At 40.2% G+C, this 27263-nt stretch overlaps 1 protein-coding gene across 5 annotated transcripts; it reads right to left on the bottom strand.

Moving 5' to 3' along the window:
• Nucleotides 1–830: 830 nt before the first annotated feature.
• Nucleotides 831–26315, bottom strand: NAA30 (N-alpha-acetyltransferase 30, NatC catalytic subunit). Of its 5 annotated transcripts, XR_013346454.1 has the most exons (6): nt 26177–26315; nt 25163–25924; nt 16359–16482; nt 14099–14154; nt 11638–11751; nt 4095–4115 (listed from the first exon to the last, which is right to left on the bottom strand). XR_013346454.1 is itself a non-coding variant. In XM_077819566.1 (5 exons), exons 2-5 carry the CDS (start codon nt 25919–25921, stop codon nt 4076–4078), a joined length of 969 nt encoding a protein of 322 aa, XP_077675692.1. In that variant the 5' UTR covers nt 25922–25924; nt 26177–26315; the 3' UTR covers nt 831–4075. The 5 variants fall into 5 exon arrangements, 4 of the variants coding, with proteins under 4 accessions (XP_077675692.1, XP_077675690.1, XP_077675691.1 ...); XM_077819566.1 differs by lacking the exon at nt 16359–16482 and having other exon boundaries at nt 831–4115; XM_077819564.1 differs by lacking the exon at nt 11638–11751 and having other exon boundaries at nt 831–4115.
• Nucleotides 26316–27263: the final 948 nt, after the last annotated feature.

The following is a 27263-nucleotide window of genomic DNA, read 5'->3' on the forward strand; positions in this document are numbered from 1 at the left end:
TTGTGTGTGCAATATTCTTCAAAACTGTTTTGTTCTGCTCCATTTAGTTTTGGTGACTGACATTCTCATAATCCAATAGGACTGAATCTAGCTGGAAGACAGCCTGGAGTAATGAGAGCCAATAAAAATGTCAGCTGATCAGTAATTCAAGATGTAAACAAGTTAATCTCAGTTGTGTTGTACACCTCTTACAAACATAAGGCCAAATCCTGCAAGTTACTTATATGGCTAGATTTTAAAAAGGTGTTTACACCCTTTGGTGCCTAGTGCTGTTTTCAAAAGTGCTTAAATGCTTAATTTCCACTGAAGTCAATGGGAGTTAGGCACTTTTGAAAAGGCACCTAGTGAGAGTTTGGTGCCTTGGCACTTCTGAAAATACAAGGTGCTAATCTTTGTGTTTAGGCACCTAAATACGTTTAACAATCCAGTCCTCAGTGCCCTTGAACAGGCTATTGATGGCCCTGAACTCCTGTTTATTTCAATAGGAGCCAACTGCCCATATTACCTCACGGGACACCTTGGCACCTTGCAGGGTCAGGCTCACAGGTTGCCTGTCTACACTAATTGATGCATAATGCAAACAATCTCATATTTTAGTCCAGCCACAGAAATGAAGTTCCTATAAATAATATTCAACGTGATTCTGAACTAGATTTGGAAATCAAAAATATATAGCGGTGTATGAAGGGGTCAGGAGTACAGTTTTCACTTACTAATATTTCTCCATTCATCCTCTGAAGACAGTAAAAACACACACACAATTATGTATGTTTTTACTGGCAATAAAAAAAAATCAAACTAGAACATTAAAATGTGCATTTAAAATGATATGCATAAACAACTTAACCATATTTTATTTGACTGCATCTTATTTAGACAGCTTGCACATTCCATAACCTCACTGGTTCTTGTTCTTGCCAAAGGATAACGGACAGAAGAACATAATCCACGCAAAACAGCAGTCCAATATTTTGAGATACACTTGATATTTTAGCTACCCACCTGATCCCCGAACTCCAATATAATTTATGGTCGCATTTCTACAAAACCTGAAAACCTTGTAACTTAGCACTCAGTTTTAGTGATGTCTTGTAGTGCACCGAAACTGGGATGCGCTATGCAATGCCAATTAGATTAGTGGTGAACCTGATAGTCGTAACGTTTTTTCCTTTTTAAAGCATTGTAATGCACACATTTCTGACATGTCAGCCAATAGTAGTATTTCAGGCAATATAAAGTTAAACATAAAAGTGACTTAATACCAACTCCTTAGTTTAGATTTGTCAATGCAAAAAGGGGCAGGGAGCATGTCTTGGCAACAAAGACAAAGAACCCCAAGAAACCCTGATTATGCCTTTCTATCTGAAGTACTATATGAACTGTTTTCATGTTAGTGATAGTCTCACCTTGTTGCAAATTCAGGACATCCCACCCTATGCAACAAAGCGAGACTATACCAATTTTTTGAATACCAATGTGTACAGCTTCAGTATCTTCTGTAGTGAACTGTGTGTGATACAGTAGCAATATTAGACTATTGTAGACAACACTCTTAAAAGAAAGTTGCCCCCATTTTGCTCAGAATTCTGAAAGTTTGCATGGTGAGAACCACTTCTTGCCACGGCTAGACTGAATTGTATTTGAATTTTGCTCAAAAGTGGTATTTGTGCAACAACCTGTATGAGCTATTGTAAGCTAGGTTCCAATCTGCTTTTAATATTTAAACAGTAGGTGTTTTCAGATTTGACCAGCAAAGGACTTCTCTTCTGCTGTTTTTTAAACAATGAAGCAAGGCTGGTTCGCAATTTCCAACACTGGATCCCCTACATAGTCTCCAACAGTTGGTAACAGGACATGAAGTATCTCCTCTCTAGATCATTAGTGCCAAATGAACCAAAGTAGTTACCATTTGATAGGACACCAAAACACATATGGGAAATAAGTTTGTGGTGAAGGTTCAGTTTCTAGTGGACTGAAGTCCATATCACTGAAATCTTAACTAAAATTGGCACCTACTGACAGTATATTCACAAGAGGCCAAGCAATGATTGATTAAGCAGAGTCAATAATATTCTTATCCCTAGAAGTTTTTGAATCAGAACAAGCATGAATTACATTACAGGGTAGTATGGTGGAAACATGCACTGCCGCTGACCACACCATACCTGTTCTGTAAATAAGAGTCTTCAGTTTACATTTATTCTGGCACTGTTTTAGAGGATTAATTTCATTTTAGAAATGGAAAAAGTGAAAAGCACAAATGGTGTCCACAAGCAGAGAACTTCCAAGTGCCAATTTTAATTAAAAAAAAAATCTTTATTTTCAAATACAATTCACAATTTGTACATGGTGAGAAATGCCTGTCACCATGTGAACGTTTGTCTGTGCAAAATAAGGCTGGCTTTCGTTTAAATCCAGTTTTCCTGTAAGGGGAATCTTTTCCAAACTTACAGGAGGTAGGGTTTTTAAATGTACAGTAATTATAACAATTAAAAAACATGACTCTAACCAAACCCTAAAAACACAGTGTAATAAGGCAAATCTGAAGATTACACTCAGTACAGACGAGCAGACTCATTGAGAGTTCATCCTTTTTTCATGGGTTGCCTAGGTTCTTCCACTTATATAAATAAACCAATGTCACCTTTTTTCAAGATGAAATACAATCCATTTATAAATTTGGTCATATATCACATTGATCAATCAGGAGAGCATAAACACAGCATTACTGCTGAACAAGTTGATGGCTTAGGGCAAGACCTATATATCCCATTTAAAAAAGGGAAGTCCCTTCTCTGCTACATTTATTTTAAAGGGGAAGGGGGAGGGGGAAGAACCCCCGCAATAACTTAGCTCAAATAAGTTTTGAGAAGGTGAGAGCAGCTAAAAATGGATACAATACACCTTGACATTTATTTCAAAGCTCGAGAACCGAAGATAGAAGCATTTTAGAACACTGAAGCAAAGCAATCTGAATCCAAATCAAAGTGAAAAAATTGTTCTATTTTAAAATAGCTGTTCTTCAGAGCTTCTAGAGATAATTTTGATTAAATAAAATCATACCAATTTACATTAATTTTCTATATATTTTTTAAAATCCCTCTTTTAAAGAAAAAGTGCATCCAAAAGCAGCAGCGATTTACTGGTGACATCAGGTTCTTTTTTCAGCAGCTACTCAAGGTTTTTCAAAATAGCTTAACACTTCTTGCTATAAGAAAAGAAGGGCTTTCCAACCCTTTTCTGGGAGAAGTATCCAAATTATAAAAATCTGAAATAATTTATTATCAAATTCAGAATTTAAATAAAAGCAGAAGTTTGCTTGCAGAGACAATTGAAAAAAGTAAAAGAAAAAAGCATGCACTCAAAAATTAGAGGTGAAGACAAATATACTTATCTATACAGGCACTGGCAGACGCAATTTAATTGTTACTGTTACTCATTGTAACACACACCCCACCCTACAATACATTTTTTTCATTCACTAATCACTGAGGTACCAATATTTAAGAATGGAAAATTCAATATTGAAAATAAAACCTAAAATTGAAGCCTTTTTCCAGAAAACTATGGCAAGTTTTGTATGAAATGTTAGTATACTTATAGAATTTTACAATCTAGATTGGCTTTTTTCTGGAACCAAGCATTGTGTTCCACATACAGTTTCTTTGATCAAGTGTTCACTATGTATGTAATACAGTCAGTAGACTTGCAAATGAATGAACATATCTTGGCTATCAACTGGCACGTCTTGCTGGTACCAAAAGAACTCGAAGTTTGAAACAATCTGTTTTAATTCAGAACAAATGCGCCATGCCAAAGTGCAACAAATATGTGCGACACTCAATGAGACACTGACAGATAAGAGCTGCATGGAAATTACTAAGTCCACCTGCAAAGCAATTCTGTACAAATTGCATTGCATGCAAAGGACAACTCTGTGTTGTTGGGAAGTCAGTTGATTGATGTGATGGTTTCTTTTAACGCAGCCACAGTTTAAGACGCAGTGCATCAACTCCATTTAAATAGTATCTGAACAGCCTCTTATCTCGCACAAAACCAAGATTTTCATAAAGTTTCAAAGCAGACTTGTTTGTGATCTCTGTTTCCAAGACAACCTTTAAAGACAATGAAAAAAATAAGTCAATTTTGAGAAGAGTTGCATTATTTCAGAAAAATTATTTACAAAGCTATCTGTTCGGTTTTAAAACTCTTCTAGATTAATAGACTAATGTGTACCCATAAACAATTTGTTAATAGAATTAGCTTTTTTTTTCTGTTCATTAATTGTCCAAATGGAACCCAATTTTAAAAAATGTGGCAGCTACTCAACATCAATTAAAGTTTTGTGCAATCAAATTTCATCTGTTTGCTGTATTGCTTCAATCAAGTATTTGATATTTGGAATTTATTATTCAAATTGAATGGCTAGGGACCTAAGTCACATGGTACCCTTTCAGTTCTTTCAATGAATGCTCTAACCTTTGTAAACTAATTACACTTTGCCCCAAACAAATTTAGCTACGTGATTAAATAGATTTGGCAACAGATCCAAGTTTAGCTTTCCATGAACATTTGTTAGACGAAATATTTACATGAACATTTTTTGTGTACAGAAAAAGTGCAAACTCAATCAAAATGACAGTGAGCTCTAGCTCACAAAAGCTTATGCTCAAATAAATGCCACAAGTACTCCTTTTCTTTTTTCAAATCAAAATGAAATTCTAGGCAGATCCTGGACCCCTCAAATGGCTGCTTTCTGCTATACTGAGAATTTGAAAGTGGAAGTCAGCTTGGGTGAAAGTGATCATGAAATGGTAGAGTTCATGATTCTAAGGAATGGTAGGAGGGAGAGCAGCAAAATAAAGAAAATGGATTTCAAGAGTGCAGACTTTAGCAAACTTTAGGTAAGATCCCATGGGAAGCAAGTCTAAGGGGAAAAACAATTGATGATAGTTGGCAGTTCTTCAGAGAACATTATTAAGGGCACAAGAGCAAACTACCCCACTGCGTAGGAAAGACAGGCAGTATGGCAAGAGACCACCCTGGCTTAACCAGGAGAAATCTTTAGTGATCTAAAAATCAAAAGAGTCCTACAAAAAGTGGGAACTAGGTCAAAATACAAAGGATGAATATAAACAAATAACACAAGTATGTAGGGACAAAATTACAAAGGCCAAGTCATAAAACGAGATCAAACTAGCTAGAAGCATAAAGGGTAACAAGAAAACATTCTAGAATACATTAGAAGCAAGAGGAAGACCCCAAGGACAGGGTAAGCCCATTACTCAATGTGGGGTGGGAGAGACAATAACAGAAAATGTGGAAATGGCAGAGGTGCTTAATGATGTCTTTGTTTCAGTTTTCACCAAGAAGGTTGGTGGAGATTGGACGTCTAACACAGTGAATGCCAGTGAAAATGAGGTAGGATCAGAGGCTAAAATAGGGAAAGAACAAGTTAAAAATTACTTAGACAAGTTAGAAGTCTTCACATCACCAGGGGCTAATTAAATGCATCCTAGAATACTCAAGGAGCTGACTGAGGAGATATCTGATTAGCCATTATCTTTGAAAAGTCATGGAAGACGGGAGAGATTCCAGAAGACTGGAAAAGGGCAAATAGAATGCCAGTCTATAAAAAGGGAAATAAGGACAACCTGGGGAACTACAGACTAGTCAGCTTAACTTCTGTACCCGGAAAGATAATGGAGCAAATAATTAAGCAATCAATTTGCAAACATCTAGAAGATAATAAGGTGATAAGTAACAGTCAGCATGGGTTTGTCAAGAACAAATCATGTCAAACCAACCTGATAGCTTTCTTTGACAGGACAACAAGCCTTGTGGATAGGAGGAAGTGGTAGACGTGGTATATCTTGACTTTACTAAAGCTTTTGATACTTGCATAACCTCCTCATAAACAAACTAACCAAAATGGAGCTACTCTAAGGTGGGTGCATAACTGGTTGGAAAATCGTTCCCAGAGAGTAGTTATTAGTGGTTCAGAGTCATGCTGGAAGGGCATAACGAGTGGGGTCCTGCAGGGATAAGTTCTGGGTCCGGTTCTGTTCAATATCTTCATCAATGATTTAGATAAGGGCATAGAGTACATTTATAAAGTCTGTGCACGATACCATGCTGGTAGGGGTTGCAAGTGCTTTGGAGGATAGGATTATATTTCAAAATGATCTAGACAAATTGGAGAAATGGTCTAAAGTCCTTATTGAATTTCATCCTATTTACAAATGCAAAGTACTCCACTTAGGAAGGAACAATCAGTTGCACATGTACAAAATGGGAAGTGACTGTCTAGCAAGGAATACTACGAAAAGGGATCGGGGGGTCATAGTGGACCACAAGCTAAATATGAGTCAACAGTATAACACTGTTGAGGGGGGAAAAAAAAGCGAACACCATTCTGGGATGTATTAGCAGAAGTGTTGTAAACAAGATACGAGAAGTAATTCTTCCACTCTACTCCGTACTGATTAGGCCTGGAGTATTGTGTCCAGTTCTGGGCGCCACACTTCAGAAAAGAAGTGGACAAACTGGAGACAGTCCAGAGAAGAGCAACAAAAATGATAAAAGGTCTAAAAAACATGACTTATGAGAGAAGATTGAATACATTAGGTTTGTTCAGTCTGGAAAAGAGAAGACTGAGAGGGGACATGATAATTTTCAAGTACATGAAAGGTTGTTGCAAGGAGGAGGGAGAAAAATTGTTGTTCTGAATCTCTGAGGATAGGACAAGAAGCAATGGGCTTAAATTGAAGCAAGAGAGGTTTAGGTTGGACATTAGGAAAAACTTCCTAACTGTCAGGGTGGTTAAGCACTGGAATAAATTGCCTAGGGAGGCTGTAGAATCTCCATCATTGGAGATTTTTAAGAGCAGGTTAGACAAACACGTAAGGGATGGTCTAAATAATACTTAGTCCTGTCATAAGTGCACAGGACTGGACTAGATGACCTCTCAAGCTCCCTTCCAGTCCTGTGATTCTATATCGGGAAATTCCTGAGTGGCATGCAGTTTGCCCTACACCACTCCCAGCTAGTCCTGGCATAAGTTGAGCTTGGAGAGCCGCTTTTTTCTATTCCCTTGTGCTCTGGCAATTGCTGGATGTGGAAAGGCCCCCCTGGAAGTATGGCAGCCATGTATAATTTACAGCAAACCTGAGCCTGGCTTAAGTTACACTGAGAACCAAATTGGCCCCAGGCACGGGGGAGTACAAAGGTGTCATAAAATCAGTGTTGGTTCCACTCTTCATCCCTTTTCTCAGCTGCACTGAGCAGAGCTCTGGCACATCAGAGAATCTAATCTAAATTTGTAAAATATACACACATTTTCACAATATTCTACTAAAACTCAAGCAGATCTTATTTTAACACTAAAAATGGTCTCTGTATGCACAAGAACACACAATACTTGCCCACCAAAATGAAAATGATAAGCTCTTCAGACTACAGATGAATCCATGATGAAGTGAATTTACATATTAAATACAAAAAAAGCATTTAATACTATAATGATGCGCACGGTATAGACACCACAGAATTAAAGCAACATTTTGCATAATATTTGCAGCAAACTATGAATCAATTCTCTTGTTGATGCTCAAGAAAGAGCTTCTAACACTGTCAAACTGTAGCATTTCACATCCACTTTGCAAAGGTACAAATGGCTACACAAAATAAAAGACAATGGAAAAGAAAATGTGCTCACCATGAACTCTGAATGCATATACTAAAACGTAATACATATTCATTACATTTACAAGTTTGACTAATGGCCAAATCTGAAACATCTCTGACCACATATTCCAGCCATTCATCCCCCCTTAATCCCCCCACAAATAAACCATGTCCTGGGATAGGCACAGCAGGGAAAATTAAAAGGAAGAAAAGGCTAAAATAATTCATTTTTTTAAATAAGCAAAGACAAAGTGATGTAAAATAAAAAAAAATAATATCCAGGGTGATTAAAACATGGTGGTCAGTTTACTGTATCTGTATTTGTAAGACATGTTAATTCAATTCTAAGCCTCCTGGGAAGAATTAGACATTGGGTTTCTGGTTTTCAATACACCTTGTTACTTCGCTGGAATCATCATCGAGACTTCTGACTGGGCTCATTAGTACTACCATATTAATTTGAATTGATTAAATAAACATTGACTCAATCACTTACTGAAATAGTAGCAATTTAGAACTAAAGAATCAATGCTTATTTTCTACTTAATTACAATTAAAAGCCTCAAATTGCTTCCGAGCTCAGATTAAAACAAAGCATTATAGAGGTCAGGAAATACGACCCACATAAGTAACACTGAGCAGGAAGTCCCCTGTCATTTGAACTTTGTCAACAGCATTCGTTCTCACTGAAGTTTAGCAACTTGGCAGAGTACTATAACATGCCTGTGTCCAGTTTCAACTTTGCATATTCATGCTGATTTGCAAGCAATGCCAAAGGGCTGCCAACCACTCCTGCAAGTCACTTATTTAAGAGTGGTTAAATGTTGAAATTCAGGTCTGCTGGAATCCCAATACTTCAGTTCTCCATTCACCAAGACACAATGAAACAGACAACACTGAAGTACATTTGTTTACATCACACCATAAGAAGGGATAGATAGTGTCATACAAAAGTGAAAAATTACTGAAAAATTAAATAAGGCAGTGAGCTCTGATTTTAAGAATGCCAGCATTTTCAGAGTGGAGAAGAAAAACAAAAAGACTGACTTCTGATGCTCTACAAAGGAACAGCAGCTCTAAATAGGTTCTTTTATAACACCCATCACCGTGGAATCTGAGGTGATAAGTATTTTTGTCCCCATTTTACAGATGTGAAAACTGAAGGAAATAGATTAAATAATTAGAGTACAGCAAATTACTGGTTCATCCAAGAAAAGAATGCTGGCCTCGTTACTCCTAGCCAGTGCCTTGGCCACTGGTCCATGTCACCTTATTACGATTGATACTTACAATTTAGAAGGCTAGTGTAATCTAGTGTAATTTTAACCTTCAATTAAGTATAAAATTGATCAAATATACTGCTGGAAAAATTTTAATCTTAAACACTGAATAGACAAGATATATGTACCTTGCAGACAAGAAGGACCTAAGTCACCCTGCTTGAATAAACAATATGCAAGTGATACTGAAATGTGTATTTGCACATAATCAAGAAGCCCAATTACATTCTCTTGGTTGTTTTTGTTCATGCTTCATTTGGTTTGGAGGGGTGTGGTTGTGCAAAGACTTGTCCCATTCCTGTATTCAGTTTCAAATGCAAGACAGCATGTTCAGTGTTCCCACTCATTTCTGTCCTAGAGCATTTCCTACAACCAATTTGCTTTCGGAGTACAAGTATGCCTGTTAATTCTTTTAATAACTCAGAATCATCATCTCCTCTGTCCACCTGCATGAGTCCTGACCAGCTCAATCAATAGAATAGTATTTTCTACAGACACAAAGTTTCTGAAGAAAGACCATATTTCCAATGAATAATCTGAAATATTTCATGATACCATACATCATCCTTTACAACATATACAATAAAAAAGCCACATTATGATGCAGTATTTCATGTAACCAGATGTCTGGACTCTCGAGTTTTGCTGACTTAAAGTTGTGATCCCAGTGAGGTAAGCAAAGCATCACACTTTATTGTTTAGTAGGTGTATTTATGATGCTAAAGACCAACCTAGCTGATAATAGTATTCATGGTGACTTTCAGCTGTGGACTGTTATCCGTTTTTCAGTGAGGCTGCTTGTAAAAAGCTGCGATTCCTTTTCACATTTTGTATAAGCAATTTTCTTTCCTAACTTTCAGAAAAATTGTGAGAATGTTAAGTATTTTTAGCATGTACTGCCAATTTATTTTGATTAGTTAGCAGTTATACAGTGCTATGAAGATGTAAGACACTGTGCAAGTACGAAATGTTATACTTCGATTACTATGAAAGATTATACATTAATGAACAATCCATTTTTTCCTTTAAAGAATCAAATTCCCTCAAGAAGGGAAAACAAATCTACAGGATGGCCCTAAATGCTGCAATTTTTCAGCCAGATCTGCTTTAAGGGGAATTTTCAAACAAACAAAGAGTGGTTAAGAGGCCAACTGCCATTGAAAATCATTGAAAATATCCTCCTAAGATATTTTACTAATGAAATGCTTATAACACCTAAGAAGTTGAGTATTCATGAAATCAAGAAGACAGACGTATTTGGCTTTTTATCAAACCATTGAGTTTTCACTTTTAGCGGAGTTTGGGGCTATGCAAATACAGTCACAGTAATTAATGTAATTATGTATTTCAGAGGCATAGCTTTTAAAATTGTTTCCGGTAGACCACATTTTCTACATATTGCTCTCAGATCATGCCAATAAATTATGCTAATTTACCATAATCTACTATAAACTTTGGCTCATTTAGTTCCCCAAAATCTTTAGTCCACAATCTTGAACGATCATCATCAAAATTCACTATCATTAAGTATCTCAGAAAACCATAATGTCAAAAATTACATTAGTGAAATTTAGGGACTTGGCAGAATGTTAAATTTACACACATGGACACGTATTTAAAGTAATCTTTCGCTAGCGGTACATTCTTCAGACTTAAATTTTACCTGTAGCTCAAAATGGCCTTTTGACCAAAATATGTTAAGCACACAGTGCCTTAGGCCACATCTACACTTATTGGAAATTGACACTGCTGTGATCAATGCAGTGGGGGGCAATTTAGCAGGTCTGATGAAGACCCGCTAAATTGACAGCAGCGCACTCTCCAGTCTACTCCACTGGAATGAGAAGAGTCAAGTAAGTCCACGGGAGAGTGTCTCCCGTTGACGCAGCACAGTGTAGACACTGTGGTAAGTCAACCTAAGCTACATCGACTCCAGTTACATTATTCACGTAGCTGGAGTAGCGTAACTTAGGTCGACTTACTGCAGTAGTGTAGACAAGGCCTCAGATATCCGATTCTACCTTGGGACTTTGTATGTTTGCCTAGTTTGTTACCACCAGCAAACAAAACAGAGATTAAACTTTTTACAGCTACCATTATGCTGTTGCAGCAAACTTTTAAACACCACAAATGGGCACCACGATATACTTTAGGTACTAAATGTACATCACAGTTCACCTACTGTTCCCTAAGATCTACCCCTTGCTCTTCAATACTTTGAAAAGTATTGTACAAGCTTGTCAGATTACTTGCCCAAGTATTACTGGAACATGGTACTTTTGTCACCTTTGTTCCAAGGTAAGATTTACGGGTAAAGTTTCAAAGATGCATCTAAACATGTTTTAAGTGGGTGAACAAACAGGCACTTGGGAAAAACTGATGTTTACACATGGGACAACATGCTCATTTTTCAAGCACACTTTTGAACAAAAATAAGATTTTTTACATTTTTCTCCCTTACTGTTCACTGTATTCTGAGTAGCAGCAGTGAAACTGAACATCTTGTTAATTTCTCTCTGCCACTGACTGGAAAAAAACCAATAGCAGCAGAGGTACTGCAGCAATCTATAGGTGCAGGAAGACAAGCTGTAATGCTGCATCATTTCATACTTGCTTGGCTATGTACCAATCATAAGGACTAGAAACTTAAGTAAGAATTAAAAAAACTTAAATTTTGCAGAAATGGGTGATATGGGCTTCCTCGCTCATCAGGGGAAGCTTCCCACTCTCCAGTGACGAGCAGGTCTGTGGATTTTTCCAATCCTTGTCATAAGCGAAAACTTTTCTGAAATATATTAGAAGGTTCAAGTAGCCAAAGTTGTTGTATTGTTGCATCACAAGCATCTGGAGGAAGTCACCTACGCCCAGACTTAGTGCCAAGGAAGAGAAAAAATATCAAGACATATTTGCTATATTACTGTAGATAGTTTATATATGTTAATATCTCATAATAATGGATCACAGTGAAGCCTAGAATGTAGCACATTTAATGGGAGAGTTTGAAAAGTATATAAACGATCTAACATGGAAAATTATTTATACAGCAGAGGGGCATAGCATTTAGCAAAAATGAAATAGCAGGGTCTATGTGTTGAGGAACTTGTAGTCCACCTTAGATTTTACACAGTGAGAAATAAAAACAATAAGGTGTATGGGACAAGGAACACAAAGATTACAATAGGAAAAACTCATGAGATGTACTTAATATTATGTATGTGTCTTATTAGTTCCTCTCATTTTAAAAAAATAATCATTTATTAGTGAAGAAGGATGGTTAGGGCACTAGTCTGTGACTCAGAAGATCATGTTACTACTCCCTGCTGTGCTACAAATTTCCTGTGTGACCTTGGGCAAGCTGCTTCACCTATCTGGGTCTCAGTTCCCCATCTCGAAAATGGAGATAATTGCACTTCTCGATATCACAAGGCTGTTGTGACAAATACATTAAAGATTGAGAGGTGCTTAGATACTATGGTAATGGGGGAAATATTGCTATTTATCTGTAAATGGTGATCAAATTCAAGGCCAAACTGGAGATCAGCAATGGAAGACTGATAAAAATGAGGAAGTACTGAAGAAGTATTTGAACAAGGAAAGGGATGTGTAGTGACAGGACCAGGACGTATATTTCAAGAATAGGGGATGACATGGGACAAGATATGGAGCTGCTTATGGGAAAAGGAAATGGAGAGTTATCAAGCTTCATTATGTTGCCAAAGCATAAGTCATAAGTAGGTAAGTGCACATGCAGTTAGAGTAGAGCTCTGAAGGGCCCTGGGAAAGAGGGTTTGAATGAGTTATGGAACAAAATCTGAAGACCACTCAAGGAGGAGGTAGAGGTAAGAGCTGTGGGGGAGGACAACTATTTCAGCAGAAGCACATGAGTTATAATTGAGAGGCACAATCCCAGAAATGGGAGGGCCAAAGGAAGCGGATGCAGTAATTGAGGTGAGAGGTGACCAAGAAATTGGCAATAAGGATGAAGGGGATAACAGAGAATAAGATTCCGAAGAGATTATAGAAAAAGTGGCAGAGTTTATCAGTAGTCTTGATTTGGGAGGAGGGGGGGAAGGGGGGGAGGGAGAGAAAAAAATACGTTCTAGAAGGGTTTGTTTTTGTTTTTGTTTTTTAAAAAAACCTGCAATTTTTAGTTCAAATTTCCACAACATACCTAAATACTGCATTAGCAGGGTGCACAGCTAATCAGGATACCCAAGAAAGATCAAAGGACTAGCTAACCTCCCTGAGGAGCTATGAATATGAATTAGTGTTTTAAATCACTTACATTAAGGACAACAGGTTTATGGTTCTATCCTATTGAGTGAGTGTTAAGGAATAGATAGCTGCGGTAAACAGACAAGCCTGTGAAGAACCTTATTCTCTCCCTCCCTTATTTTTCCTCTTCACCCAATCATATTAAGACTACATTAGTTACTTCTTGTATAGTCAAACAGAACTCATAAGTTTTCATCTAGTTGGAAGAATTTTGCAAAAAAGATAAATAGGGATATTAACAAAATTTAGGATACAGAAAGTAAAGTTTGATTTTATGATACTGCAATAGTTTTACTAAATTCTCTGAAGAGAATACACACTAAATCACTTTGTGATAATTCTATGTTATTGGGAAGTACTCTGTATGGGTTTCTTTTGGAAAATTTGATGATACTCTGATAAGACCATGTTTTACAGTATTACAGTTGATACTGTTTCAGTGTTTAACTTCACATATCCTGAATACAATGAGGAGTTAGGTAGAATAACCGACTCAAATTCCAAAACAAGCTCTCTCTGTTCAACAGAAGCATTTATTCTTAGAATGTTTGGGAGCCCAGAGCACACGAATCAAATTTCAGGAGATGTATCTAACTGTTTAGTGTAGTATATATCAAAAGTATTAACTCTTCTTATTTGTACATTATGTTAAGGTTAACTAAACTTAAGTTTGAAAAAATACTCCTCAGTTTGCCTTTTTGAAGGTATCCCATCTCCTACAATAAATGGAAGAATTGCTTACAAGATAATCAAATGTCTAAAAGAATGCCTATAAAATAAATCCATGGGTATGGAGAATAACACAAACACAGCATAGAGTACTCCCTCAAAATTTTTGAGCACCTATAAAAACTTACCTCATCACAATCTCCTTCAACCATGGCATAAATAGCTTTCTTAACCAAATTTGTACCTGGAAAATAGATTTTAATAGCATTAAAGTAAAATACAGGTATAGATTTTTTGAAGAGATCTAAATTCAGAGAATCACAGTTTACAGATTACTAATTTTATAATATATATATTAATTACATCCACATATTTCATTTCAATACACAGCACAGTGGCATATGATAGTCACAATACCCAAAACTAGACTGCAGATTCACTGTCTGCTTTCAAGGTTTTGGCATTAAAATTGCCTTTAAGTATATACTAACTATTCTGTATTTGCAAAGACTTCTACGTGGCACCCATGAGAGTATAACAGATCTACAGGTATTATATACAAGCTTCTCCTTGGAATCTGAAGTTCTTTTCTTTGTCTTTCTGTTGTTATAAACAGGCTTCTCATGTTTAAAAATATCCTCATATTTTACATAATAAAGATGAATTTCAAGACTTGTTTAATTCCCTTTTGTTGCACCTATGATTGGAATCCCCTTTGAGCATATTTGAGGAACATTTCTCTTGCAAAAAGATTGCTCTTTAAAAAAAAAGAAAAACACACACCCTGAAACAATCTATAGATTGTATATTTAAAATACCAACTAAATAGATATAGAGGATGAAATTTCACCTCTTACAAAGTTTGATATATGCTGGGGACAGGGAAAGGTAAATCTAATGAGTAGTGATGCTCTTTGTGGGAAAAAAAAACATCTTGAGAGGTACTGAGGGAAGGTACTTTGGATTTGCTTCACGTTAAAAAGTGAAGCCAGTACTACCCTGATGTGGCATGAACAGGATACAGACGGGGCAGAGAAGGGGAGAAGTCATGCAGAGACAGCACGCTTTGTGGACATAAATGTAGCGTTAGTTGGCATCCCCTTGTACTCCCAAGCATCTGCAGCTAAATTATGGCTGCCTCCTGCATGACAGTGCTCAAGGGAAAGGAGGAAGAGTGATCTCCCTGTATCCTTTCCCCTATATACTACTGTGACTATATTAGGGCAGTCATTATTGGCCCCAAACTTGGAAGCCTATGCCAAAATTTTGCTTTTATAAAAACCAAGACTACATTCAAGATTGTTTGTGCACTTGGGGTGAAACTTGTTTTGATGTTGTGTCATATTTGGAGGAGCTGCAGGAAGAGAAAGGGGTCAGAGAAGCACAACAGAAATATTTTACAAATCTGTCCCGTATTTTTCTGGTGCAAGTCATGCTCTCTGTCCTCCATAACAAAAACAGAGTTTAAACATACAGGAAGCAAGAGTTTGCTCCATAACGAATTAGTAGCAAAGCATATCCTTGTCCGGAAATGCTGACATATACATTTTAAGTTTCAAAAGTACTGCAAAATAGGGGACAATGTTTCAAGATGGCCTATTTAAAAAAGTAGTTCAACGTTGATCTGGTAAGTGAAGATAACAAGGAAGAAATTCCTGGCACAGATGTTAAGGAAACTGTCCAACAAACTATCTCAAATTTGGTTGCCTCATAAGAAGAGAGATTTTTTTAAGTATACATGCTGTAATTAGCTATATGTATGGCTCCCCAAAGGGCAGTATGTGGCAAATTTTATCAAGAGGAGTCAAAGGAAGAATTTACTAAAGCAGCTCACCGGGATAGTGAGCAGGAGGTTGTGAATGGGTTTACGTGCAAACACGGCTACACAAGTTATCCATTTCTTTTTCTATTTGGCACTGACATTTTACAAGAGAAACTGAGGTGGCAGGTTGGGTATCTTTCATTTCAGACCTATGCCAAATTTACCAATTATTCAATACACCCAGGAATTTGAGTGTACATCAAGAATGCTCCAGGAAGGTAGCAAGTAAGTGTTGCTTGTCCAGACTTGGTTTTGGGGAGACTGCTACTACCAGAAAATAGGATTTTTCTTGGGTAAACAGCCTCCTAGTAAAAAAAAAAAAAAAAAAGTTCAAGTAAAAAATGAAATAAAATTGTTCTTCATTTTTCATTGGAAATGAACTAGAATTAGTTATTGCAACTCCAAAGTTGTAAAATACAATATGTGACATGATAGTAAGTGTAGACAGTCTCCAAACCACTTCAAGTTACTCTGAGTTAAAGAAAAAAAAAGCTTTCTAGGAAAACAATCTTTTACCTCTGCAGAAGCCTGTTGTTATTTTTGTGGCACTCTTCTATTCCAAAAGTTACAACCATCCCAACAGGGTTATCAGAGTTTGAATAAGAACATGGAGAGGCTATTCTTACCAATGCCTTTTCTTCTGTATTTGGAATCCACTGCTAACATGGCTATATAACCTCTGCGGAACATCTTTTTGTGCATATCCAACTTGCAGACGATGGCACCTACACACTCCTCACCTACCATGGCCTTAAAGACAAACAAATATCTATGTACATTCTAAGTATGTGATATACAATGAATGCCAACAAAACAAAAGTGAATTTGTTTGCCTTTTAAATTACAATCTTACATACACAAAAGTAACAAATAATAGCTTGCACTGTAAAACTGTATATACAGTTCAAACATATATCCAAAGTACAGATGGGAAACTTTATCAACACCACTCTTTATAGTGTTTCTCAAAGTGATATAAAAAACAGAGTTTAAAGTCATTCCACACAGAACTTCAATGGGAGCAGACTTTGTATATAAGACAAGACTCTAGAAATAGGTCCTTCAATCCATCCTTATTTACTCACATTTAAAAATAAAAGACATGGCAGCCTGAGTAAAGAAATAGGCTTAGAAGGATTAGATTTTTATCAACAATTTCACTGTACACATGGAAGCCGACAAAAATTGCATCAACAACAATCTAAATGTACAGATAGGCAAAGCAAAAAAACCCAAAAAAGCCACTGCTTGAGAACTTTCCTTTGTATATTTTGACACGTTATGTTGACAATCTATGTTTTAACAGTCTCAAAGTCTACCATTATTTAATAATTGTCTGACATTCCCTGCCCCATAATTCCTTTTATCTATGAAAATTTGAGTATATAAAAATAAAAAAGTTTAAAAATAAACATTGCTATTATCCATCAAATTTATAAAAAATCCAACTGAATTCTGTCAAGACTAGCGTATAAACTACAAACTGAATTTATTTTTGCATACGATTTTCCATGTTTGTTTACAAAAGCTATGAAAGATTATACTTGTTTTAAGTTTCTGTTAGCAATTTTTTAACCCCAAGAACATAACGGCTCTTATGAAACCCTAATGTTTTATCTTTAACAAGTGTCACTTTTCATTCCAGTAACAAGGAAAAGAAACCATTCAGACAAAAATAGGTTTACCAGTAATTTCATGCTTTTCAAGAACCTTTAATTCAGAGTTCTCATTTACTTAAGAATTCCTCATTAACAGTTACTCCCAGTGACACTTGCCATGAGAGGCATGGTCATGATGACTTAGTCACTCTGAAATACTTCATATTATGAAATGTTAAATAAATGGAATGATTATAATTGCTAACCGCATTCACACAGATTTAACACAATGAGGCTGTGTATAAGTACAAGGATCCATCCAAGTGGCTCCTGTTGCAAGATGAAGACCAAAGTTTCCCTTCAGGAAAAAATATTTTCCTTTAGTCCTTTTAATAGTCCTGCTCATGAGTGGTGGGTTATTATTGTGTCTACACAAATCCACTCGCCAAGAGCCCCCACTGAAGGAGAGGTGCAGCAACTGAGAAATTAGTAGTGGTTGCAGAGTAGCACCATGACATGGGGGGAAAGATTTTATTCCCTTGATTATAACAGTTTATTCAGATTTTGTGTGCAGACTATTGGGCAAAAGTGCATCAAGCACTGAAAGAAGTTTCTAAATTAAACTTAGCAAGAATAATTTTTTTCTTAATGTACCCAGAAGAACTGGTCTACAATTTAGACAAATGGCTTTAAAAAGATCTATTTAAAAAACAGGGGGGAGGGGAGAAAACACTTTTGAGATATAACACACCCTACAAGTTGTTTTGCTTCACATTTCATAATTTAAACAGGCAAATCAAGTAAATTTCTTTCCATTTCTTTAAAAGAAAAAACACCTCTTCAACACTAAGACCTAGTATGCCAAGTTTCAGTCCAAGGCAAGTTTTGTATAGCTCAGACCCTGAGAAACATAAAGCATTACAGTAAACGCTGTTTAATCCGGCATGTTGGGGAAATGGGGGGTGCCGGTAAGTGAAAAAAGCCGGTTAACTAAGATGAAAGGAGTCTGAATGCAGGCGGGGGTAGGGGGCAGAGAGAGAGAGAGAGAGTGTGTGTGCGCGTCTGTGGACTCGGGGCGGTGGGTTGGGGTGCGCTCACCTCGGGCAGCTCCCCGCAAGCAGCGACCAATTCTGGCTGCTCACAGGCAGAGGCACAGCAGGCGGCTCTGCGACCTGCTGCCCCCCCGCCCTGAGCGCTAGCTCTGCAGCTCCCATTGGCCGGGAACCGCAGTCAATGGGAGCTGTGGGAGCGGTGCACAGAGCTGCCTGCTGCACCTCCACCTAGGAGCAGTTGGGACAGATCGTCGCTTGCAGGGAGCCGCCCAAGGTGAGCACCCCCCCGGATCCAGCACCCCTTCCCGCACCCCAACCCCCGTCCCGAGCCCCCTCCTGCACCCAAGCTCCCTCCCAGAGCCCGTGTTCCACACCCCAACCCCCTGCCAGCCCCACACCAACCAGACTATAAATTGGAATTTCAATGAAAATCAGAAATGCTGGTTTATAGAGCTTTCCGGTTGGTGAAATGCCAGATAAAACAGCTTATACTGTATATTGGAAGAACTGACAGACTCTTAAATAGTGCTGCTACAATTATGCAGAGTACCTGATGTGATCCCACACTTTGATTTAAAGCAAACACACACCTCTTGTCTTTAAGAGAACATAATGGTGCAAATTACTGTTCACTTAGAATCATACAGAAAACTTTATAGATAACATACTTGATACATGTTGAGAGAAGTGAAATTCGAGATAAACAGGAAATAATAAATGTATATACCAACATTCCATTGGCTACAAATAGTGTTCATTTTTATTTAAAAATAAAACTGCACTACTGATCTAGCAGTTCACTGACACAAAACTGCAGATTCATTGATCTGTGTGGTTACTGTCAGAAAATAGTGATAAATAACAAAGTGGTATTGTACATGTTTTTCAGAAGATCTTTTCCTGCAGTTCTTAGACAAGGTTCCCAGTGACTCCAGTAGCATTCTGCTTGCATAAGGACTGCAGGATCAGGCCCTTATTTCCCTTTTCCCTCTTACTGAAAGGTGAAAAACCTACTCCAGCACGTAAAATTAATAGTTTAGTTCTCTGGCATTCTGAAGGAGAAAGTGGAAACAGCCTAAATAAAAACAGACTGAAGCAAAAGTGAAATTTCCATAAAGGATCATTTCAGAGCAAATGATTAAGAGCCAAATTCTGCTTTCAAATACATGAATGCAGCTCCCAGTGAAATCACATGTAAGTTTTTAAACAGCAGATTTTGGCCCCAAGATACCAACTCCACAAAACAAGTATTAAATATTCCCAGTACTAAAGGTGTTTGTACTGTGAGATTATTTTTCAAACCTATGTTAGTCTAAATCTCAAAGAGTGTTAACTTGCATAAATTCAATTTCATCATTTGTTACCTGTTTTTTAAGCAAGAAAATTTAAATATTTAACTAAAGAGATGATTTCATCTCATCCACAAATTGCAAGAGTTATTACTAAACTGTCTACATTTTGCTTCACAAGCGTCTACATATGGATTGAAACATTAACTAAAATAAAAACCTAATTAAGTCTTGAAACCAAAGGCTAGAGTGCCTTTCGGAGCCACATATGTCATGTCTCAGGTTTTGCTATCATATCACCAACTGTGAAAAGAGAGGAAGGATGGTCCAGTGGTTAGGGCATTAGCCTGGGACTTGACAGTTCTGCCACAGACTTCCTGTCTGCTCTTGGGGGAGTCACTTAGCCTTTCTGTGTCTCAGTTCCTCCATCTGTAAAATGTGGATAACAGCACTTCCCTACCTCACAAAGGCATTGTGGGCATAAACACATTAAAGACTGAGAGGTGCTCAGATACAATGCTGGGAACCATACAAGTACCTTAGATCAGTGGTTTTCAAAGCCGGTCCACCGCTTGCTCAGGGAAAGCCCCTGGCGGGCCAGACTGGTTTGTTTACCTGCCTTGTCCACAGCTCCAGGCCAGTGGGGGCTGCGGGAAGGGCGCCGTTTCCTGCAGCCCCCATTGGCCTGGAGCGGCGAACCACGGCCAGTGGGAGCCGCGATCGGCCGCACCTGCGAATGCCGCAGGTAAACAAACCGGTCCGGCCCGCCAGGGGCTTTCCCTGAACAAGCGGCAGACCGGCTTTGAGAACCACTGCCTTAGATAGACAGAAGCAACAAAGTATTTCAGTTAAAGTAACAAGCTCTGGAGGAACTTGTGTGTTCTTAACTGAGTTAAGTTGAAATACAAAAAGAAATAGTTGTGGTAGACTGCAAGACTGGGAGTCAAGTGTTTTAAGATCTATTCCTGGGTCTGCAGTGACCTTGCTCTGAAGGTCTGGGCAATTTCCTGGCCTCTCTATGGTTCAGTTTCAATGCCTTAGTTTTTCCCACTGAAAAGTAGTGAATACTTTTCTCAAAGGGGTCTTATGTTAATGTAAAATGCTTTGAGATCCTTGAATGGAATATGATACAGAAGAAAAACATTAACAGTAATCATAAAAATCTCGATTATAATCATTAGGGATTTATATCCAAACACCTGCAGTCTCTTTACTGGAAGTACAAAAAAATTACCTTTAGAACTTGTAGAATTCAATTGAAACAGAACTACTACTACTGCTAATCACATGAAGTTAAGAACCCTATAAAGGTATAGAACTTGAGTAGGATCTATAGCTGGTTTTTTTGGGGTGGGGTGGGGAGGAGAGGGAGATTTGCAAAAGGTATCAATAATCAGAAAGAAATCTACTTCTATATAATAAGCAACATGTCCTATTTTACCAAATCTTTGAAATAGACCAGGGTTTACTTAACTTGCCCTTTCTAAACTAAAATAAACATCTTCCCTGAGCCCTCTAATGGCAGCCATAAATGGGAGAAGTTTTGTAACTTTAACCATGCCAAAACTAGAAAGTTAAAAAGGAGCTACAATTTTTTTAAAAAATACGCTCACAATTTTGTATGACGTATGAACCTGTTCTAACTAAAGATGTTATACACAAGGCTGAACTGGGGAAAAACATGTGGTCTTAAGTCATTTTTGATTGACAAATGATTGCCATGCTTCATTTTTAATTGCCACCATTGTAGAGAAACTGGACCGTCAGAGATGAGAAAAAAAAATTACTTTCAAGGCATCTGCAACTTAAGATGGATGCCTACATTATCAGAGATGGCCACAAATCTAAGTTCCTAACTAAAGTCAGTTGTTGGGTCTTGTCACAGGCGAAGACTGTCAGTTTGACAGGCCTCTCCTATGACAAGTCAACCTGTGGAACTCTTTGTCAGAGGATGTTGTGAAGGCCAAGACTATAACAGCGTTCAAAAAGAACTAGATAAGTTAATGGACGATAAGTCCATCAATGGCTATTAGCCAGGATGGGAAGGGATGGTGTCCCTCGCCTCTGTTTACCAGAAGCTGGGAATGGGCAACAGGGGATGGATCACTCGATAAATACCTGTTCTGTTCATTCTCTCTGAAGCACCTAGTAGTGACCACTGTCAGAAGACAAGATACTGAGCTAGATGGAGCTTTGGTCTGACCATTCTTATGACTTGCACTAGCCTAGTCAATGCAGCCAAATCAATAACATGCTGGATGAAAGAGCCGGTGATCCAGCTTCCCCTCAGCTTCCCCGCTACTCCCTCCAAAGCAGGTTACAGTATTGTATTCCCAGCTGAGTTTTCAGTTCCCTCAGTTTTTAATGTATAAGTTCCTGATTGGTTTCTTACAGCTTCAATGCCCTATAAATTTGAAATAAGAGCAAACTCAAAATTTCCTTTTTGCACTCATGAAGGCCAATTTCCAAGTGTCCTTAGCAACCATGTATGCAGCATTCCTAGTCCACTCCCAAAGAGAAAGTTCTGCTCATTTAGGTGCCCAAAGATGTCAACTAGTTAGGATAAGTATGTTGTCCAACATGTTGAAGGTTTCAGCAAGGGATGATTCAGGAAAACATGCCATCTTGGTCTTAACTGAGAGTGGACTTAGCACTTTATCTTGTGAAAGCCACCTCCCTTCAGCATGAAAGAAGTTGCCAGTGAAGGGAACCCATCAGAGCAATGCAAACAGTCTGGTATTCACTGGACAACTTTTAAGAAGTTCACTTCTCTATAAGTTTCCTAAAGGAGTAGTGCAATCTTTGAGGAGTTTTCTTAATTGCCAAGTTCTTGCTGTGCAGGGAAAAACAACGAAGCCATGAAGCATTAGATGTGATGTTTTGGTTCTGTAGGCCCAGGTCTCTATTCTTTCCTGTTATCATCTTGACACTGCTCATGCAAATTACAATAGAATGCTCCCCACAAATGTGAAAACTTTGATTCCTGAAATGTCTCAAATATGCATTTGTCTGTTGTGTGTACATAGCTCAGCTTTACAAAAAAAGCAAGTCTTCAACAGACCCTTTAAAAACAAACCTCAATGCTAAATGCTAAAATCTGTGCTGCATCAGAGGCATCAATTGACTCAGCACACTGAAAGGCTTAAGAAGTCTCTTTTCCCAAGTTTTGAAAGCAGTTGCTCTTGAATATTCTCATCCATGTTACTAATATAACACGAAACAAACTTATTTGATAAAGACACTGTTTTCAATTTGTCAGCTGCATTAGACTAACATTTGAAGTCACAAGTGTAAGGTTTTCCACAACTGTATGTGCTTTACACTGTTGTGATTCAGAAATACCAAATCTGAAGGATATCTGTATCAACATTGCCAGTTTGAGTACTCAAGTTTTGTTGTTTTTTTAAGGCTTCAAGTTTTCTCAAAACACACCCTTAAAGATAAACCTAAGGTTTCTTCTTTCCCCTTTGATGCTGCAATCACTTTAAAGACTTTATAGCTCCACAGCCAGCACTTCAGAGCACTCTACATGCTGGTTTTGAATCCACTGATGTAAAACCATGTCTCATGTGTCACGTTCCCACATTTTCTTTGAGAATGTCACTGAATGACTTGTCACTGTCCTTTTCATGGAACAGTCTTCCTAAATCACTCCTTGGCAAGAACTGAGCTCCACAGACTAAACAACATATCCCATAAGATCATGCAATGCTCAACAGTGCCTTCTGGCCTGATTTCTGCTGACACATCCAGCATCCCAATTCAGTGCCGTGTGCACATATGGGTACTTGAGTTTCATGTCACACAAGTGTTTTTAATAGGACTTGTTTTGTATAAGGTAAATCTAGACACACCCAAGTACAGGCTTCATACTATTTTATCAGAAGAAGCTATAGCAGGCTGCTGTACACACTCACATCCTGCACTACTCTGCATCGAACCACTAACTGAGGTTCCTACATTCAACAATATGGTAGTCCAAATAGGATACACCATTATAAGACTTCTGTTATATATCCATTTTTAACTATTTCACATTTTTTGCACAACTTTCCATACCCCTGCTGTATACCCTTGTAGGGGTCATAAGGCCCACAGTTTTGGAAACTCTAGTACAGACCATTAAATTATGCCCACGGTTAACACAGAAAATATAAGCACATAAGCACCAGTAATCCACAGTAAAGGTATAGTCACATCTTATTCCCATGTAATAATAATTATTCCTGAGTGAATATTTGCAAGCCACATGTGATGAATGAATACTATTGTACATAAAGGAGAAGAGTTTAATAACTTATCAGAAAGAACTTCTGCCTCCACAAAATTAGTTACACCCTGTCTGTAGTGTAATAGCTAGTCTTTAAACTGTTCCCAAAAGATCCATAACATGTTTTTCCTTCTTTTATTTTGTATTCAACTTCATTTCAATATGATAACTGTTATAAAAATGTTTTCATACAAATGTTGACTTTCCTTGTGTAAATGGAAACTACCTATTATCTATTACCAAGGACAATGTTTACAGGATCAAGGCCATACACTTACACACATACTTTGTTTTAAACATAAGTATTCACGTGCATAAAGTCAAATGTGCAGAAACGTCTACAGGATTGAGGTACAAATGTTTCTCTAGACAACTTACATATGGTGCTCACACCCATATGATTAGTGTATAACACTAAACTTTTCATTACTAAAAAAGCTTTAGAACTTACTATGTTTTCTTTAAGATAAAGAAGTTCAAGCCACTGACAAAGGCAGACTAATGGACTATTAGTCTAATATAGCAGGCAGGAAACAAGACTGGATGTGTTATTAGCACAGTATTTGGACATAGCATGACAATTATGTTTTTACATATACTGTGACTTTTGCACTAGAAGATACAGTTGTATTTTATGTTTCATTTTCAACTAGTTTTGCAGACAAAAAGTTTGAGGTTTGCAAAAATTCAATTCCATGATATCGGTCCATCCCATTACATTTACAACTTAACTCAGACCATGTCGTATAAGTGAATTACTTTGGACTGTTTTGTACAGAACTTTGAAAAAAGTTATCAAATTAAGTCACAAGACTTGCTAGTTAAGTACTGTTACTTCAATTTTACAAGAGTGGAAACTGAGGCAGAGAATGAAGAAATGAACTGCAAGAGGTCGTAAAGAAAATCCGTGTCAATGGCAGGCTTAGAACTCAGGAGTTCCTGGGTTTCAGTCCCACATGCAAACCCCATTACTCTACTTGAATCATTCATTTACAAGCGTGACTACGTATACTTTCTGAATTGTCTACATAGAGCACCACAGGTGCGCAGGGCACATCACCGGTAAATAAGACAGGGTATTTCCAGAACTCTCTCCAACCCGTGACCATGAAAAAGCATCAGTTGGCAGTTCAAGCTTCCCCATGAATTCCACCCCCCTTCCAACCTGCTCCCTCTATCCCAGACCCTTCCCAATGTCTTCCCTCCTCCCCCACCACTTACCAAAAAGCAAAGCTGTGGCCAGTTGTGGATAAAATATCTATACGTGTAAATGGAGTAGGGTTCAGACAGATCTTTGGTGATCAGTCTCATGATATCGGGCATCTGCAGCTCGGACTCATACCGGACGTATCGTATCGTTAGGTCCTCCTCGGGAGGAGAGTCCGTCCCCGAGCCTTTCAAACTGCAGGCTGCTGCTAAGGATGTGGAGAGCAGCAGCAGAGACTCCTCCTCCTCCTCCCCTTCATCCCCCTCCTCCAGGCCAGGCCCCCCAGCCAGTCCATTGCGGGCTGCAGTGGCGGCCGCCGGCTGGCTCCTGTCCCCTGTGGCTGCCGGGGGCGCAGTCCTGGCCTGGGGCTCCGGGAGGTGGTTGGGGACGGGGGGCGAGCACGGGGCTGCGGCCGGCGGCTGTCCGGAGCCCACTGTTTTGCCGGCTCGCTTGTTCTCCGGCCCCTCGGCCCCCTCCGAGCTCAGGATCTTGCTCTTGAGGGAGGCTCGGAGGTGCCGCAGCTCGGGGCTGAGGAGGCCGTTGAGCTGGTGGTTGTGGTGCGGCGGGTGGTGGTGGTGGTGGAGGAGGCGGTGCTGCTGCGGCGGCCCCCCCTTGCCGCCGCTTCGCGCCTGCGGCGCCTGGCCGCCCTCCTCTTCCTCCTCCTCGTCCAGGGCCCCGGGGCAGGCGGCGGCCCCCCCTCCTCCGGGGAAGGGGGAGAGGGCGTCCCTCGGCGGGGCGAGGAGGCTGCTCGGCCCGGGCGGTACCTCGGCCATGTCCTAGAAGAGAGACCGACACAGACCCAGAGAGAAGGAGAGCGTGAGACGGGGCGGCCGCTTCGCTTCCCTTCCCGGGCCGGGCCGGGCCGGGCCGGGCGGGGGCGGCGGGGAGCCAACAAAGGTAGAGACGGCCCCCGGCCCCGCCTCACATCGCCGCCAGCGGCGGCTGCCCGGGCTCCTGACCCCGCCACCGGGCCGCTTCCCCCGCGCGGCCTCCTCCCCAGCCCCCCCCCTCCGCCCGCGGCCACTAACCCCAGCGTCTCCTCAGCTCCTCCTCGGCTCCCACTCTCCACTCATCCAGTAGCCGGAAAGCGAGCCCGCCGCTGTCGTACCCACAGCAAAGTTTCCTGTCAGGCTTTGCGACACTTCCCTGCCTGGCGGCTGGCCCTGGTGAGGGACGGGCAGAGGCTGGAGCCGCGTGACAGCGGGAGAGGCCTCGGCCGGGGCGGGGACTGGGGAAGGGAGCGGGGGATGCTGGGCGGGGCCTGCGAGTCGCGTCACTTGTGACCGTCCTTCGAGCAGCAACGAGTCAGCGGCCGCCTCACCCGCCGTGGGCGCACCCCGCTGTTCTGCCTGGCACACACCCCTCCCCCCGCCGCAGCCGCCGTGGGCGCACCCCGCCGTTCTCCCTGGCACCCAACCCCCCCCCCCGCAGCCGCCGTGGGCGCACCCCGCCGTTCTCCCTGGCACCCAACCCCCCCCGCAGCCGCCGTGGGCGCACCCCGCCGTTCTCCCTGGCACCCAACCCCCCCCCGCAGCCGCCGTGGGCGCACCCCGCCGTTCTCCCTGGCACCCCCCCCCGCAGCCGCCGTGGGCGCACCCCGCCGTTCTCCCTTGCACCCCCCCTGCAGCCGCCGTGAGCGCACCCCGCTGTTCTCCCTGGCACCCCGCCCCCGCCGTGGCCGCACCCCGCTGTTCTCCCTGGCACCCCGCCCCCCCCGCAGCCGCACCCCGCCGTTCTCCCTGGCACCCCCCCCCGCAGCCGCCGTGGGCGCACCCCGCCGTTCTCCCTGGCTCCCCACCCCCGCCGTGGCCGCACCCCGCTGTTCTCCCTGGCACCCCGCCCCCCGCAGCCACCGTGGGCGCACCCCGCCGTTCTCCCTGGCACCCCACCCCCCCGCAGCCGCCGTGAGCGCACCCGGCTGTTCTCAACATCCTCTGGCAAGGAGTTCCACAGATTGACCATACGTTGTGTGAAGAAATACTTCCTTTTATTTGTTTTAAACCTGCTGCCTATTAATTTCATTTGGTGACCCTAGTTCTTGTGTTATGAGAAGGGGTAAACAACACTTCCCTATCTACTTTCTCTACACCAGTCATGATTTTATAGACCTCATTC

Source organism: Eretmochelys imbricata, chromosome 6 (assembly GCF_965152235.1).
Source record: "Eretmochelys imbricata isolate rEreImb1 chromosome 6, rEreImb1.hap1, whole genome shotgun sequence".
NCBI classification, from domain to species: Eukaryota; Metazoa; Chordata; order Testudines; family Cheloniidae; genus Eretmochelys; species Eretmochelys imbricata.

Excerpts from the sequence above, each read along its gene's own strand:
- NAA30 (XM_077819564.1), bottom strand. The coding sequence starts at position 25,921 with ATGGCCGAGGTACCGCCCGGGCCGAGCAGCCTCCTCGCCCCGCCGAGG. Across the intron at positions 14,155-16,358 it reads ATACAGAAGAAAAGGCATTG|GTACAAATTTGGTTAAGAAA; the intron begins GTAAGAATAGCC and ends TCTATTTTCCAG. Across the intron at positions 4,116-14,098 it reads TTGAAGGAGATTGTGATGAG|GTTGTCTTGGAAACAGAGAT; the intron begins GTAAGTTTTTAT and ends TTGTCTTTAAAG.